At 37.4% G+C, this 18,574-nt stretch overlaps 1 protein-coding gene across 13 annotated transcripts in view; it reads right to left on the reverse strand.

Annotated features, from left to right (window-relative positions):
• PGM (phosphoglucomutase) overlaps window positions 1-18,574 on the reverse strand; it is a 52,068-nt gene that overhangs the window by 17,545 nt on the left and 15,949 nt on the right. For all 13 annotated transcript variants that reach the window (XR_014336743.1, XR_014336746.1, XR_014336739.1 and 10 more), the window contains 5 exons: window positions 7,550-7,672; window positions 7,374-7,426; window positions 4,868-4,946; window positions 4,719-4,783; window positions 4,558-4,625 (listed from right to left, as the gene is read on the reverse strand). Coding sequence is in view for 3 of the 13 variants with exons in the window: in XM_028233599.2 (XP_028089400.2) it covers window positions 4,558-4,625; window positions 4,719-4,783; window positions 4,868-4,946; window positions 7,374-7,426; window positions 7,550-7,672 (388 nt within the window). In the remaining 10 variants the exon portion in view is untranslated. The remainder of the gene's footprint in view (window positions 1-4,557; window positions 4,626-4,718; window positions 4,784-4,867; window positions 4,947-7,373; window positions 7,427-7,549; window positions 7,673-18,574) is intronic.

An 18,574-nucleotide genomic window follows, 5' to 3' on the forward strand; every position in this document is an offset into this window, starting at 1 on the left:
TTTTCCCTACTCATTATGTCTATAAGGAAAACGATTGGCAGTGGTACAGTGCATGGTGGACTGTACTTTTTGGATGCCGTCCCTCTTATATTATCGTTGTCCTCCACCAGGCTCTTCAATGCACTACTGGCTCCTCTCTTTATCTCCTTCATCAGTTGCATCGTCGTTTAGGTCATCTTTCTTTTAGTATTTTAGAAAGGCTTTTTCCTTCATTAGTTCAAGAGTATCCTAGGAATAATTTTGTTTGTGATGCTTGTAAACTTGCTAAGCATAAACATTCTTGTTATCCTTCAATAAATAAAAGAAGTGTTTTTCCTTTTATGTTTGTTCATGTTGATGTGTGAGGGCCAAGGAAGCACGGGTGCAGGTACGAGTACCGTACAGGTATGAGTGTGGGTACGCCGATTCGGCAAAACTCAAAAAAAGTACGATACGGGTACGGCTGCTGTACGCCGATATTTTTTTTTTTTAAATATTATTATGGTTAAAGGATCTAACCTACAAATTAAAATTAAATATCAAAACTAAAAAAAAATAATACTCATTTTCCTATAATTTAAAACCATTAAGCGTTAAAAATAATATTTGTGAAATCTCTCACTTTGACATGTTATGCACTGTGAATTTGTGATCATAATTTATTTTTAAAATCTTTCTTTTTGCTCATCAATTTGCTATTTTTATAGGGTGAGACCAAAGAAATAACAGGAGACCAAAGAAAGAGTTAAAGTTAATTGTCAACAGCAAAGGAAAAAAAAAAATTCAAGTGGGGCAAGTTGTCAATTGCAATTTGTATAATACATAAAATTGTATCATTCCCAACCTCTACTAATCAACTAATAGGCCCCGTTTGTTTTGGGTTATAGCAAGGGGATTAGGATTACTAGTACCTTGGGATTAGTATATGGGGTGTTTGTTTTGAGAGATAGCCTTGGGACTATTAATACCTTGGGACTAACTAATACTTTGGTATTACTAATACCTTGTTTGTTTTGAGAGATAGGGAGGGTATTACTATTACCTTGGTATTACTAATACCCTTGGGGAGGGATTCATAGTGAGGAGGTAGAGATGGTATTAGAAAAATAGTGAGGGGATTAGAAATTTTTTTATTTTTTTTATTTTTTATATATTGGAAATTTTTTTTAAAATATAATTTTTAATTTTTTATATTTTTTTATTTGTTTTATTATTTTATATAAAAATAATTTAACAATTCCTCACTACTAATCCCCTCACTATCAATCCCCTCACTACTAATCCCCTCACTATCAATCCCCTCACTAACAATCCCCTCATTATTAATCCCCTCACTATCAATCCCCTCCATTCTATCTCTGAAAACAAACGACCCTCACTAACAATCCCCTCACTATTAATCCCCTCACTATCAATCCCCTCCATTCCATCTCTGGAAACAAACGGGGCCATACAGTATCAATTTTTAATGTTTTGTGCATAAACTTTAAAAGTTTGTTATGATTAAAGATTTTATAAAGAAATTCTAAGAGGATCTGAAGCAAAAGCATAATGCATAGTCATACACAGAACTACCCTTTATAGGCCTTCTTATTTTTTTTGGTTAAAATTGCTTTTTAAAAACATCAAAATCATTTGTTGATATGCTTATACAATTCATACAAACAGACAGGACAGCAGAGAAACATCAAAATTACTGATCTGCAAGGGCAGGAAAAAAAAAAAAAAAAAAAAATTGCCCTTGGCGTACCCATGGCATACCCACGCCGTACCTGAATGAACCAAACGTACCGGACCCTCTTTTGCCGTACCCGATACGCGTACCGCCGTACCGGTACGCGTACCCGCACCCGGTACTCATACGGCATTATTTTTGGAGTACCCGTACTTCATAGGTGAGGGCCTTTCCTTGTGGTGTCTTCTTCTAGGTATCGGTAGTTTGTTACTTTTATTAATTGTTATTCCTGTGTTACTTGGGTTTACATACTTCGAACTAAAAGCGAGGTCTTTTCTTGTTTTCGCCTTTTTCAGAAAATGGTGACCATTTTCTTTAATACTACTATCAAAATTCTTCGGAGTGATAATGGGACTGAGTATGTCGATGGTGATTTTCGGGCATATCTTGAAGGGTGACATTCTTTACCAAACTAGATGTGTTGGCGCTCAGCAGAATGGAGTTGGAGTTGCCAAACGCAAGAATAGTCATCTCTTTGAAGTTGCTCGTTCTCTCCTGTTTACCATGAATGTTCCTAAGACTTTGGAGATATGACGTTCTTACGGCTGTGTGTCTTATCAACCGTATGCCTTTTAGTGTCCTCCAGTTCCACATTCCTCTTGAACTTCTTCCTGTGGCTTATCTACTTCTTCCCTTCCTCCTCAAGTTTTTGAGTGTCGCTTGTTCATTTGCACTCTCATTCTTGTGGGAAGCTTGATCTTAAGGCTGTGCATTGTGCCTTTCTTGGATATTGTACAACTCAAAAGGGTTACAAATGTGATGATCCTCACACTTGTACAGTGTATGTTGGTATGGTTGTCACATTCCGTGAGTTTGAGTCCTTTTTTTCTTCTCCTCCATCATCTCTTTAGGAGGAGAGTATTACTGACAAGATTATAGATGAGATGCTGTCATATTAGCATGAGTTGTCCTTTTTCCTTCCTAGTCAACGAGCTGTTATTTGTGGTGAGGGGGAGCCTCAGAGTGCTATTGATGGTGAGCCTGATATTGGTGGCCGTTTGGACAAGGTTGATCATAAGACTTATTCACGGCGTCAGAAAGAGCAGACATCTTGTGTGCCACCAAGTCAATCATCGCCCCTTATGCTGATTCCAGATCCTATTTTGACTACTTCTACTGGTTATCTCTCCACCAATAGTTGACAATCTTGTTATTGATGATTTGAATATTCCTACTACTCTTAGACAAGGAGTTAGGGCTGGTACTCAACATCCCATTTCTAAATTTGTGTCATGTGATTCATTGTCTCTTGTATATTGTGCTCGTGTTTCGTCTCTGTCTTCGTCTTTAGATGTAGTAGTCATAACTGGATTGGAGCTCTTCCCTTTAGATGGGTGAGAAGTAGTAGTGGATTCACTAGTTAGGTCAGCTATAAGAACTCTACAATTTCAACCCAAAAAATCTTGCACGAATCATAAGAATGGAAAGAGGAATGAAATAGGCTAGAACAAGCAAAATCACATACAGACCACTATGGGAGCATAACAATCAAATTAATGGGTCATCTATGGACCCGAAAAATAAATTAAATACTGGAAAACGAACCTCTAATCAAAACAAGTACTAAACTGTGTTGAAGAAAGTAGAGGGAAAGAAACTTGGGGCAACAGAAGATGGGGCAGCCCTCTAACACTCATCCACAGGAGCCGAAATACACAAAAAGAGACTAGGACAGCCCTAAACTAGGCCAGACGGACCTTCGGCTAAAGCCGAAATAGCTCTGTGGGACCTTGGCTAGTTCTGACAGAGGCTTAGGGATTAGCGGTGCAGGATGGGTGGTGATAGGTGATGCTGGTTGGTGGCAGCAACTGTGTGGGTGACGATTTTTAGGGTTTTGCTTCTGATACCATGTAATTTAAGAGAATACAAAGCGTGGGTGATGATTATGATATCACCACCTTTTATATTAATCAATGAACTGTTACAAAAGGAAGTCCTAAGATACTGATTAAGGAATCACTTTTGATATTGATTGATAGATTGACTGATTAATCAATCACAATCTAATCTAAATAAGAAAATAAGGAAATATTTTAATAGTACATCAGATTTTATAGTATCTCAAGGGAACTTTGGGAAGAGGAATATTGTTCAAGAAAGGAGGAAAGTTAACACTAGAAGCCTATACAAATGCAAACTATGCAGGATCTATTGATGATAGAAGATCAACATTAGGCTATTGTACTTTCCTTGGAGGAAGCCTTATAACATGGAGAAGCAAGAAGCAAACTGTGGTTGCTAGATCAAGTGCAGAAGCTGAATTCACAGCAATGGCATTAGGAGTTCGTGAACTTCTGTGGCTGAAAATAATTTTAGAAGATCTCAAAGTCGCGTGGGAAGGACCTATGAAGCTTTATTGAGATAACAAGTCAACAATAAACATTGCACATAATCTTGTGCAACATGATCGAACCAAACACATTGAAGTTGACAAACACTTCATAAAAGAAAAGCTAGACAGTGGACTAATCTGCACACCGTTTGTATCACTAGGCGATCAAGTGCCTGATGTGCTAACTAAAGGGTTAAACGGTTCAATCTTTCGGACTATTGTTGGCAAGCTGAGAATGGATAATATCCACTCACCAGCTTAAGGGGGAGTGTCAAAGATAACCAGGTTAGATCTGTGTGTGATATGGCCAAGCTATGAATTTTTGAATTTGTATTTAGATTAGTCAAATCCCTGATTTATAGGGATTGTATTCTAAGAATCTCATTCCTGATTTGTCGGGATTAGCTAGCTATAATCTAATATAAATAGTATTTCCCTGTACATTTCTAATATATCAATAATATTCTCATTGTTTATCAGTTAAAAGCAAGTTCCAACTCATCTAACATACCATCACTTGCAGCTCCCAAATCAGGTCCATTCTCTCCATACATAATGTCAACCAAATCCTTGGCATAACTGTTTCACAAAACAAGTAAAGTGAATACTATTATGTAAATTTGTAATAATATGATATATCCCATCTACACACGGGGAATATCACTTTCTTACGTGAGATTTGGATCTGGATGACCATGCCCAAAATCTTCAAGAGGCACTCCATTTGAAATGGATTCCTACAGGTAAGTGCCAAATATCTACCTTAACAAACTTCAATTTACATTATGATTACTGCAACACTTTACAGAAGCAAAACATACTGGACTGGCTCCTAGCTTGTCCACAAAGATGGGTTTTGCGTAAGCACCCGTAACTGCATGCATCGCATCAAATATAAACCTGAAAGTAACATGAAATGCAAAATAATTCAGAATCTTACAATTCCGTACAAAATGGGACATAGAACTGGTTAATTATTAAATATGATACAAATAGTCCTATAAACTTTTTATACTTGTTACAGTTGTTAATCATGACACTGAAGCACCGAAAGTTTTTTTCTTTACGCTAAAAAAAAATAATGATAAGCAGAATTTTTTATTAAAAAGGGGGGGAGGGGGGGGGATTACGGAAAAAAAAAACCCCATGACACTTGTAACAAAATAAACCCTGAGTTTTCTATTTTGTCAATTTAAATCCTAATCTTTTTAGTTATTTTCAATCTAAACCATCTACCTTTTTTTGTTAAGTAAAACCGACAAAAAAAATAGTATATTAATCATTAAACTCAACTAAAAAGAGTATTTTAGACATTTTATATACATCTACATTGAATTTAGGGGCTGAAATATCATTTTTCCGTCGATTTTACTTAATGGAACTACTTGAATGGTTTAGATTGAAAACAAATCAAAAGATTATGGTTTAAATTGACAAAATTAAAAACTCAATGTTTATTTTGTTACAAGGGTCAAAATCCTGAGATTTTTTTTGTAATTTTCCCAAAAAAAAACAAAAAGAATTCTAACTGGAAATTCAGCACAGCAATAAATTCAAAAGAATTACAGTCCATGAATAAAATAAGTCACATGTTCTAAGACATTGTTTGGTTTTCAATACCTTCAAAAATCAACCTGATGCAATTTTAAGTGAACGTTGATGCAAATAAATTAATGCCATATACGAATGTTAAATGAGAAATGGCAACAAGGAGAAAGAAAACATAAGAGAAAAAACAAAAACAAAAACAGAAAACAGAAAACAGAAAACAAAAGCATGGAAAATGAATATGCAGATAAACCAAGCCATCAACTGTCTATGTTAAGACAGACATTTCACACTATTATCCTTGTGGTGCATTGGTTCGGACATACTTGCAAACAGTCATGTTTCCTTATTCATCAGCGTCCAACACAAGTTCAAGTAACAAGTTGCTCAGCGAAAATCAACAAGACAGAAAGGAAGTGGGTTGATTTACAGAGAATTACACAAACCATTACTTAAACTGTTAAACATATATTAGGGCTCTGGATATAGTGGCTTAGTATAACAAGATTTGCATATCTAACCACAGATAACTGGGAAATGTTTTAATCCATTTAGTTTAAATCACACTATTTCAGCTGGAGTCTGGTGAACTAGCAAATATGAAAACATACATTTGACTCGGAGGTGCTCATCGGCCCACAAAGCCCGCTCATAATTTAAAAGTTTGAGACTACAGTGTTGGCCCATAGGGCTGGGCTGTACATGTTTTTAAGCCCGGTTATAATTGTGGGCCAAGCTTTGGGAGGAGTGCTAGAAGCCTAGCCCAACCCAGCCACAAATTTTACATATATATAATGCATTTGTAAATATAAATATCTTGTACTATGATTTAGGTTATGTAACTTTATTTTTATTGTTTATAAATAAAAAGTACATATTACTAGTCTTGTAATGGGACTACAAGATAACCTTGAATTCATGAAGAGGCATCTAAGCCACAACAGCTACCATTTCTTTCACATCTAAAATGTGATAAAAACAGTTAATAAATAGATTTCAGGTTTTACAGAAAAATTTGGGTTTCTGAAAAAATAAATAAATAAATTATGCTGGTTTGGGAATTCATGTTCTAGTTCTAGGCCTGGCTTGGGCCACCGCAATTTTTGTTATTACCTAATGCAAGCACTGCCCGCATGTCCACCCTGAATCCAAACTGCAGCCCAAATATATAAACAAGCATTTTGTTGTCAAAAACACATGTTCATCAAAAAAATTTCTAACATGCCCATATCTATGAAAAAGTCAGTAAACAAGGGTTGAATTTCAGTCCCTGAAGTATGCGCTCTATGTCAATTTGGTTCCTAAAATACAAAATTTGTCTTTATTTGGTCACCAAACCTAATGCCATCTAAAATTAATAACAGAATCAGAGATTAAAATATACAAAATGGCCTCAATCGTTAATAAGAAAATGCCTAAAATACTGCTAATTCCGGGATTAATTTCGATAGCGTTAGCTTCAGCGACTAAAAAAAGATGCATCTTGTATTTTGGGCATCAAATTGACAGAATTGAAAGGTTGGGGCCAAAATGACATATAGAGCATACTTTAAGGACCAAAAGTGTATTATAATAAAAAAATATATATATATTTTTTTTTTCATAAGAAATCACATTACTGAAAAATATTGGGGATGGCATTGCAAAAAAGAAAAAGGAAAATATATATATAAATATTGGGAGGTGAGCAGAGGGAAGCAAAGAAGAAAAACTAAACAAATAAGAACTGATCAACAAATAAAGCTAGTTATGGCCACTCAAAGTACATGCATGTCATACCTGAAATCTGACCGTGAAACAAGACTTCTGATAAGTGAAAAATCAAATACATTCTGCACACAATCACGTACAGTTCATGTTTTACTTATCAAAAATAGAAAAGAAAAGATATATAGTAATTAATTTCCGATCAGTGTAACAAACACTAAAACTTCAAGAATGCACATTGTCCTCACCTCCATCAGCTCCAAGTAGTCGGAAACTGGATCAACTACTTCAACAATAAAGTTTCCATATTTTGTAACTCCTACACAAGAGAGGTCAACATCGGGGATTTCTGCCATCTTAATTTCAGATATCTGCAGTTAATTATAAGAGGTGTTACGTCACCATTTTTCCCCAAAAACTTAAACTGTTAGGAAGTAAACCCAACAATGTATACCAAGTTATTCAACACTATCCCTCATGTGCAACCCCGTCTTGCACGTGGAGAGACAAATAGAAAGAGAAGGAGGAGCCAAACGAGGACCAAATACCAAATGCCAATGAAGAGACTTGAACCCAAGACCTCTCTCAACCTAAGCTCTGATACCATGTTAAGTCACTAATTTTCCCAAAACCTTAAGTTGTTAGGAAATGCGCCGAACAATGTATATCAAGATATCCAACACCCTCCCTCACGTGCCCCCGTCTTGCTAGTAGAGTTGGATAACTTGATATACATTGTTGGGTCTATTTCCTAACAACTTAAGCTTTTCGATGAGTTGTCGATTAACAATCTAATATGGTATCATAGTAGGTTGCACGCGGAGAGAGTGTTGGACCCATTTCTTAACAACTTAAGCTTTTTAGATGAGTTGGTGATCAACATTTCAATAAGGAGCCAATAATTAGATTGCGATGTTTAGATAGGCACTACTTGATACTATCCAATTGCACTACAACATATTGACACAAAATATATGAGATACAGATTGCACAAGTGAACAAAAGACTTAACAAGGAAGAAAGAACAATCAACAATCAAAGAAACATCATTTCACATTGAACACGAAAAGCAATAAAATATGTTAATAATGAGTAAGGGTGGGGGAAAAAGAAAAAGAAAAAAAAAATTAGTAGAAGATGTCATTATCGAAAGATGAAAAAGTTACTTACAAAACCATGTGTGATGAAAATAAAGAAGGAACATAACAAAATCAGGAAGTGCTATGTGAACGTTTTAGTTAATTTGAAGTTCGATGATCATTAGCTACCAATGAAACACCGGATATAAGTGTTTGTAGCATGAATCTTTCAACATATCTAAAAACATTCTAATATCAGATTTCATTGTTTACATTCGTTTGAATCAACTAATCAACTATTAGTTACAACTTAGAAGACACTCAACCCGGAGAGCCAAATGTCTTAAATTGTTTTGTTAGCTGTTGTTCATTCTGCTTTGTTAGAACATGAGGACACTGTCCTCTAAAATATAGGGCAAACTTCACTTTACCCCCAGACGTTTGGAAATAACCACATAAACCTCACGTGATTTGTGGACTGAAGTGCACCGTTAAAAATTCCATCCAACTTAACAGCAAGTGTGAAACGCGTGACAGGCATAAAGGGTTATATGATCATTTTCAAAGTTCAAGGGAGTAAATCGCACATGGAAAGCATAGGGGGTTAAAGTGCACTTTACCTTCCAAACAAATGACGAAAATACAGGGATATTTTTGTCTTTTTATTAAATTGTCAATGGGTCCACAAATCATAAGGGGGTTATGTGGTCATTCCCAAACGTTAAGGGGGTAAACCGCACATGGCCCAAACCACAAAGGCTAAAGTGAAGTTTGCCCAAATACCTTGAAGAAAGAGAGGAAGAAGAGAGAAAGAAGAGGAAAGGGATTCCTCTCTGTTCATGTTTATGTGAGAGACCAAAATGTGCATAACAAGTTCTGCTCTCTGCTCTCTGTTTGTGTGCCTGAGTGAGACTAAAATGGGAGGGGAAAACGTAAAAGATAGAAGAGCTGCCCCTAATTTATGAAATTGTCCATCACTGTATAACTTCCATAGCATAAAAGGAAGGGAAAAATAGGAAGTGGAAAGTATGAACCATTTTACTGTAGCAAAATGGGACTGTCCTTTTTATATATAGTAGTACAGTTATCTTATATTTTAGATTCAATAGCACAAGCACTACAATTAACTTCTAGCATGAGCTTTGTGCGACCTTAAAGTTCAGCTAATCAAGCAACTCCAAGTTGAATAACTTCTCAACAGAGAAGCCAAAATAAAATGAAAACACAGTATAGGCCAAGCTAAAGTAAAAAGTACAATGTAATTTCTGTTTTGTTTGATCAACAAGATTTGGGTAGAAAAGGAAAAGGAAAAAAAAAGAAAATCATTGATCCTTGTTTGGTTACCATGGAAAACAAGAAAATTAAAATACAAGAAAAGTTTGGGAGAAATTTTTAGTTTCTTTTAGATATCACTCTTCTTCTCTTTTTCATGATTTCTTAGATGCCGTTTGGTAACGTTTACAGTTTACTATTTTTAGTTTATGGAAAATATTAAACATGTTTATATTTATTTTGAGTAAAAATAAAAAACATGTTTGATACACAAGTATTTCAAAATTCTATTTTGAAAACAAGTGAAAGAAGTGGCTGCGAGACGGTGGTCGAAGATTGTTGTTGGCCGTCGAAGGTGATTGCCACCAATAAGAGGTGGTTGGTGGTGGCCGAACGTGGTTGTCAGCTGTGGTAAGTGGCGGCCGACGGACTAAGATGGTCGCCAATTGGCCGCCTAAGGTGGTGACCAAAGGTGGTTACCGTTCATAGAAGGTGGTTGGTGGTGGCCGAAGATGGTTGGTGGAGGAGGTCATTGGCCATGGTGGCCAATGCTAGTGATGAGTGATGATCGAAAAAGGCGGGAGAGAGGTAGAAATGAAAATAATTAATTAATTAAACAAGTGAAACCAACTTTTTGTGGTAGTAAATTTTGTAAACTGTTTACAACTTTTTAAAAACGAAAATAGAAACCGAAAGCGTGATTACAGTTTCAAAAATTCTGGACCTCATCATTTCATAAAGTTAATTAATCTAAATGTTTTTAAAAGTAGGAGGGAAAACACGAAGGAAAAATGCTAAGAAGCATGGACACGGACACGTGACACGACATGAGTACGACACGGACACGCTGACACGTTAATTTTCAAAAAATATAGGACACGACACGTGAGGGACACGCTTGAAATATGTAATTTTATATATTTATTATATGTTATATATATGAATATATCATTAAAGAGATGATAAAAAATACAATATGATACTAATTCCTATAAATTTATATAGTTTTTGTTTTATTAGTATCTTAAGTTGTTTTGTTCAAACTTATAATTAATTTCACATATGTCTAATCGTTAGACACTTATATTTAAGCGATGGACACGTATGTCCTTCAAGTGTCCAAAGAGTGTCCAAGTCTTTAAAAAAATTTAAAAAATATGACACATTTTGAAGAGTGTCGGACACGTGTCCTGAGAGTGTCCAAAGAGTATCGGTGTCCGACACGGATACGACACGAATACGTCACCTTCTTAGAAGTGTCCGTGCTTCTTAGGAAAAATGGCTTTCTTTCTCATTCCTTTCCTCTCTTTTCCTTTACCAGTTCTAAGTTCCAAACCAAGCCCACTGTTCCAAACCAATTCATGACCTTTTCCTACTGTTCAAGCACTTACAAAGAGGTTCAATTAAATCTTCCCACCACAGCCTCTGTTTTAATTACCTCACTAAAGTGATTAAATTTCTTCCTGTCATGCTGACAGAGGCAGAATCTGTTGAATAAACAAACATGCATCTAGGATTTATCTTTGCTAAGGACTTCAGGATGTTTCTCCACAAGGCAAGATGTTTTGTGCAGGCATTCCTCTTACGATCGTAATCTCTTTCTTTTTCTTTTTTTTTTTTTTTTGATAAATAATCTAACTTTATTAGAAAAGCATCAAAATGATGCAAACAATACAAGGAAAAGAAAATGATCCACCACGGCCTAAACAAAACTAACCAAATCCTCCATAAAATTTACAAAAGCCAAAATATCAGAATCAACCAAACCCTTAACCCAACTATACAACACCATAAGAAGCCTACTTTCTAACCAAAGAATTGAATGACATGTATTCTGGAAAACTCACCTATTATGCTCCAAGCAAACCAGCCAAAGCAAACAATGAGAAGCAAGTAACCAAGCCTTCACCCTCGCCTCACCCCAACTTTGAAACACCCCCAACACCGACCCCAGCCACACCCAAACCAAACCAAACCAAATAAAGCGACAATTAGACTCCAAAGCCGAGACACAACTGGACAATGAACAAGCAAGTGATCCACCATCTCCACATCCTTACAGCACATACAACACCAATTTACCAACATATGCTGCCGTCAAATTAAATTATCAATAGTCAGAAAACGGCCCAAGGCAACAGTCCAAACGAAAAAAGCTACCTTAGACAGAGATCCCGCCATCCAAATATTCTTCCAAGGAAACATCACAGCATCTCCCCCTACAAGAGCCCCATAAAACGAGGACACCAAGAAAACCCCTTTAGATCTCAAACCCTCCCGCACCAAAGAATCCACTCCATCCCCCCCATGGTGCAACCCATATAGAAAACATAGAAGATGCATCAATTGGTCCAACTCCCAATCCTACATATCACGACTATGACAACCCAACCCGTACTATGTTTAATTATGCATATGATTAGATGTTTGATGTGAATTTGCAAATTCAAGTATGGAAAATATGTGAATTTGAAAAAATATCTATTGGAAGTAAGAATATCTGTTGCAATTGAAACATTGAATAGAAATTCAAGGCCGTAGAGGCACGATAAACAAAAACCGACTTCATAGCAATGATTAGCATGATTTTTAAAGCCTTTGGTGAGATTTTGAAAAATTATGATTCGTAATGAATAAATTAAGATTTTTGAGTTAATTTGTACATGTATAGCCTCTTTGTTCTTCATTTGTGGAAGAGGGCTCCAAAGTGTGAGTTAGAGAGAGAGGAAAAGGAGAAAGCTAGGTATTTCAAGGGAATCAAGGGGCAAACCATAGATTTGAGTTAAGGTATGAAAATTTATTTACAATCTCTGTCTCTAACTCATTTTTGACTAGAAATCATGAAGAGATTAGGAATTTTGGGCTAGGGTTTTGAGTTGTGTGGTGACTAGGGCTAAAGACATGAAATTGGACCTTAATCTCTACACCATTGTTTGATTTGAGTTTATTTTTATGATTAATCCATGAAACAAATCCTAGATGGTTCACATAAACAAGATTGGTGAGAAAATCATTCACGAATTTATGTATTTTGAACTTATGTATGGAGAACATGAAATTGTTGTCGATGAAAGATTGATATGTTTAATGAGGAATTACACTTGTATCATGCTTAGTTATCATGTTTTTGAATTGTGTTTACTTGGATTTGGGCATGGGCTTGGGATGAAAATATTTGCATCTTTGAGCCATTGTCGGACTACTTGAGTGAGCCCAGATCGTTCGTGCGGCCACGGGCTCCACACGAGCGCCCAAGATTTTTGCCTAAACCCACTCCTCCCTGTGCGCTCAAGCGACGGCCATTTCCGTACGTGCGGAGCCAGACCACTAGAGCGGCTGGAAGGGCCGCACTCAACAAGAAAAAAATTGTGTTTTCTTTGTCTTACTACCCTGACTTCCAGAATGCAGTCCCAACCATATTTTGAACCTTTTGGGAGTGAAATGATGCTTGAAAACTCATTAAAGAAGGTAGTGAATAGTGAAAGAAAAGAGCACAATTGAAGTAAACGATTTAACGAACGCATGTGTGAAATGTTTATGTAACACCGCGAGATCAAACACACTGTGAGTAGTAATATTGTACACTTATACTCTTTACTGCGTATCTTGAACCATAGATGGTGATTGGTGCCAACATTATGTATTGATTGGAAATGACGAAACTTCATTGATATTACATGACATGTGCTAAATGATTGGGCCCAAGACCGCTTGTTATATGATTGGGCCTGAGATCGCTTGATAAATGATTGGGCTTGAAGCCGCTTGTTATATGATTGGGCCCGAGGCCGTTTGGTTTATATGATTATGGACATTGTGATCATCTAGTTACACTGCTTTACTGTGCTATTACTCATTAAGCTTCGCTCACCCAATTTTATGTATGTACATGTAGGTGATCAACAGCATGGAGTACACCCCTAGAGTCAGCTTCAGGAACCTTTTTGTGACCCAAATGAGTCATGCCTCCAAATCGGAGTCTTATCTTGACTCACGCCACACCTTGACCTTATTTTGTTTTTGTTTTCATGGTCTTGGGTTATAATAACTATGTACAATTTTTCCTTTGGTTCTTATAATTTTTGTTGGGCATGTAAACGTATTAATGTGTTACGCGGTTATCTCTATGATCTTGCTCATGATTGGCACAACTCAATGGACTTCCTTTTATTATATGCTTCCGTTATGGCCCCATTAACATAAATATTTTGTATGATCGTTTGAGGGCTTCGGTAATCCACGGATTACTGGCCAGTTATGACCCAAACTTCTAGGAGCGGGTTCGGGTCATGACGTAATGGTATCAGAGCAATAGTTAATATCTCACACACGAGTCCATGTGAGCAATAAGTAGTCTAGAAAAGGTTTAATTGCATCCATATTGCGTTCATAATTAGGTATGACACAGGAATATGCATTTGTATATGTGGCTTATGTGCATACTATCTGTGAATGTTATAATGTATGTTCCTCTAGATCATGGTGAGAACAAGGGCGGAAGATGGGGAGGATTCAACCTCCACACGGCTTGATAGGATGGAAACAATGATTATGGACATGGTTGAGGCTTTAAGGCAACAACAACAACAACAGCAACAACAACAGCAACCACCACCGCCACCAATGCCTGTGCCACCACCTATAGCGCAAGACCACCAGGCCGACGACCGAACTATTGCTCTCACAGAAGAATTTAAGAAGATGAAACAGCCCTTGTTCAAAGAAGGAATTAACGCATTAAAGGCAGAGGCTTGGGTGCTTGGTATTGAGAAATTGTTTGAAGTCTCTCCATGCATGGAGGCACAGAAAGTCTTGCTAGCTGCTTTTACACTAAACGACGAGATGCGCCATTGGTGGATGCTTATTCGAGGAGAGCATCATGGGATGAATTGAGCTCAATTTTTGGAAATCTTCTATGAGAAGTACTTACCACAGAGTATCCGAGATAGGAAGGTGTCAGAGTTTGAAAACTTGAAGCAAGGGAACAAGACCGTAGCGGAGTATGAAGCGCAATTTACGGAATTAGCCCGTTTTGCACCGTACATGGTCGATACAGACTACAAGAAGGCGAGGAAATTTGAGGGAGGTCTCCGAGACTCCATTCTCAAAAAGATTAATGTATTGCAGGTGCAAAAATATGTGGATATATTGGATAAGGCCATCATAACAGAAGGTAACCAGGCCAACTGCAACTGATACCCAAAATGGAATGGCAAAAGGCATGGATTCAATATGCACAAAGGGTCAGCGTCCTCGCAAAATAAGATTGGGAACTTCCAACACAGCGGGGTCTAATTGTGATTCACCACCCACTTGCCCGGAATGTGGGAAGAAACATCGAGGGGTTTGCCATCAAGCATCAAGAGCTTGCTTTAAGTGTGGGAAGACGGGTCATATGATGTGAGATTGTCCTATGTTTGGGCAACAAAAAGGTAATAGGCCAACTGCTAGTTCAGTCGGTTCCACTCCTGCAACAAAGACCCCGGCAAAACCTACTACTTCGAGAGATAATGTTAGGCAAAGAAGAGTCTTTGCTCTTGTTCTGGGTGATGTCCAAAATTCAAATACTGTAGTTTCAAGTACGCTTTCTGTCAATGGCCAATCTGCTCATGTGCTACTTGATTCAGGTTCCACTCATTCCCTTGTTTCGAAAACCTTTGCTCCTAATTCAAATGGATCCATGGAACCCTTGAATTATGTGTTGTGCGTGTCTCTCCCATCGGGGGATTATATGTTATGTGCTTCTATATATCCTGCATGTGAGCTTTTACTTGGAGATATTTCATTATATGCTAATTTGATGCCTCTTGATATAGTGTACTTTGATATAATTTTGAGAATGGATTGGTTAGCTAAGTATCGTGCAACTATTGACTGTGTCTAAGCAAGTTGTTTTCCGCCCACCGGGTCAAGATGAGTTTACTTTCGTGAGACATGGGGTAGTCCCTCCACCCTATTTGATATCTGCTATGAAAGTTTGTAAACTACTTCAGAGGGTTGTAAGGGTATTTGTGTAGCATTTTGCATGCAGAGACAACTGAGATGGGTGTTGAAAATATTCAGATTGTTAGTGAGTTTCCGGATGTATTTCCCGAAGAATTGCCAAGGGACTTGACAAATCGTGACATTGAATTTGTCATTGATATCGTACCGGGTACTCAACCTATTTCCCAAAGCTCCATACATAATGTCTCCGGCAGAAATGAAGGAATTGAAAATACAGTTGCAAGAACTGCTTGACAAAGGGTTCATCCGACCAAGTACATCGCCATGGGGCACACCCGTTTTGTTTGTGAAAAAGAAGGATGAAACCCTTCGGTTATGTATTGATTACCGAGAACTTAATAAGATAACGGTGAAGAATAAATATCCTTTACCACGGATTGATAATTTGTTTGACCAATTACAAGGGGCACAAGGGTTTTCAAAAATTAACTTGAGATCCGGGTACCATCAGTTGAAAGTCAAAGCAGAGGATATTAAGAAGACCACCTTCCGAACCAGGTACGGCCATTACGAATTTTTAGTCATGCCATTTGGGGTTACGAATGCACCGGCAGCTTTTATGGATTTAATGAATCGGGTTTTCAAACCGTACTTGGATGAGGTGGTGGTGGTATTCATTGATAACATTCATATTTATTCAAAGAGTATGGAGGAACATGAAAGGCACTTGAGATTAGTTCTTCAGACACTTAGGGACGAGATTATATGCTAAATTGAAGAAATGTAAATTTTGGTTGAATGAAGTAGCGTTCTTGGGGCATGTAATTAACAAGTATGGTGTGGCTGTCAATCCGCAAAAGATAGAAGCCATTGTGAATTGGCCTGCTCCTATCAATGTTACGGAAGTACGTAGTTTTATGGATTTAGCCGGTTACTACCGAAGATTTGTTAAGGATTTCTCTAAGATTGCGGTGTCGCTTACCTAATTGACTCAAAAAGGTGTTCCATTTGAGTGGAAGGAACAAAGGGAGTCCGCTTTCCAAGAATTAAAGGCACGACTCACAACAGATGGCGATATGGCTTATGAGGAGAAACCCCTTCGAATCCTTGATCGGCAAGTCAAACAACTAAGGAACAAGACTATTCCAATGGTAAAGGTGGAATGGAAAGAACATCATGGAAGCGAAGCCACTTGAGAACGGAAAGAAGAAATGAGACAAAGATATTCGGAATTGTTTTCAACTTGAGGTAAACAAGTTTGGAGGACCAAACATCCTAAAAGGGGGAAAACTGTGATAACTCAACCTGTACTATGTTTAATTATGCATATGATTAGATGTTTGATGTGAATTTGCAAATTCAAGTGTGGAAAATATGTGAATTTGGAAAAATATCTGTTAAAAGTAAGAATACCTGTTGCAATTGAAACTTTGAACCGAAATTGAAGGTCGTAGAGGCGCGATAAACAAAAATCGACTTCATAGCAATGATTAGCATGATTTTTAGAGCCTTTGGTGAGGTTGAAAAATTATGATTCGTAATGAATAAATTAAGATTTTTGAGTTAATTTGTACATGTATAGCCTCTTCGTTCTTCATTTGTGGAAGAGGGCTCCAAAGTGTGAGTTAGAGAGAGAGGAAGAGGAGAAAGCTAGGTATTTCAAGGGGATCAAGGGGCAAACCATAGATTTGAGTTAAGGTATGAAAATTTATTTACAATCTCTGTCTCTAACTCATTTTTGACTAGAAATCATGAAGAGATTAGGAATTTTGGGCTAGGGTTTTGAGTTGTGTGGTGACTAGGGCTAAAGACATTAAATTAATCTCTACACCATTGTTTAATTTGAGTTTATTTTTATGATTGATCCATGAAACAAACCCTAGATGGTTCACATAAACAGGATTGGTGAGAAAATCATTCATGAATATATGTATTTTGAACTTATGTATGGAGACCATGAAATTGTTGTTGATGCAACATTGATATGTTTAATGAGAAATTACACTTATATCATGCTTAGTTATCATGTTTTTGAATTGTGTTTACATGGATTTGGACTTGGGCTTGGGCTTGGGCTTGGGCTTGGAATGAAAATATTTGCATCTTTGAGCCATTTTCGGACTGCTTAAGTGAGCCCAAACCGCTCTTGCGGCCACAGGCTCCGCATGAGGGCCCAAGATTTTTGCCTAAACCCACTCCTCCCTGTGTGCTCGAGCGGCGGCCATTTCCCTACGTGTAGAGCCAGACCACTCGAGCGGTTGGAAGGGCCGCACGTGCAGCCCAACAAGAAAAAAATTGTGCTTTCTTTGTCTTACTACCCCGACTTCTGGAATGCACTCCCAACCATATTTTGAACCTTTTGGGAGTGAAATGATGCTTGAAAACTCATTAAAGAAGGTAGTGAATAGTGAAAGAAAATAGCTCAATTGAAGCAAACGATTCAACGAATGTACATGTGAAATGTTTATGTAGGTCGTGTGGCGGAAGAGACACCGCGAGATCAAACACACTGTGAGTAGTAATATTGTACATTTATACTCTTTGTTGCGTTGGTGCCAACATTAGGTATTGATTGGAAATGACAAAACTTCATTAATATTACATGACATGTGCTAAATGATTGGGTTCGAGGCAGCTTGTCATATGATTAGGCCTGAGGCCGCTTGATAAATGATTAGACCCGAAGCCGCTTGTTATATGCTTGAGCCCGAGGCCGCTTGATTTATATGATTATGGACATCGTGATCATCTACGTACACTGCTTTACTGTATTATTATTCATTGAGCTTCGCTCATCCAATTTTATCTATGCACATGTAGGTGATCAACAGCATAGAGTACACCCCTAGAGTCAGCTTCAGGAGCCTTTTTGTGACCCAATTGAGTTATGCCTCCGAATCAGAGTCTTGTCTTTACTCATGCCACACTTTGACCTTATTTTGTTTTTGTTTTCATGGTCTTGGATTATAATCACCA

This window comes from Camellia sinensis, chromosome 1 (assembly GCF_055761805.1).
Source record: "Camellia sinensis isolate YWXY chromosome 1, ASM5576180v1, whole genome shotgun sequence".
Lineage (NCBI taxonomy): Eukaryota > Viridiplantae > Streptophyta > Magnoliopsida > Ericales > Theaceae > Camellia > Camellia sinensis.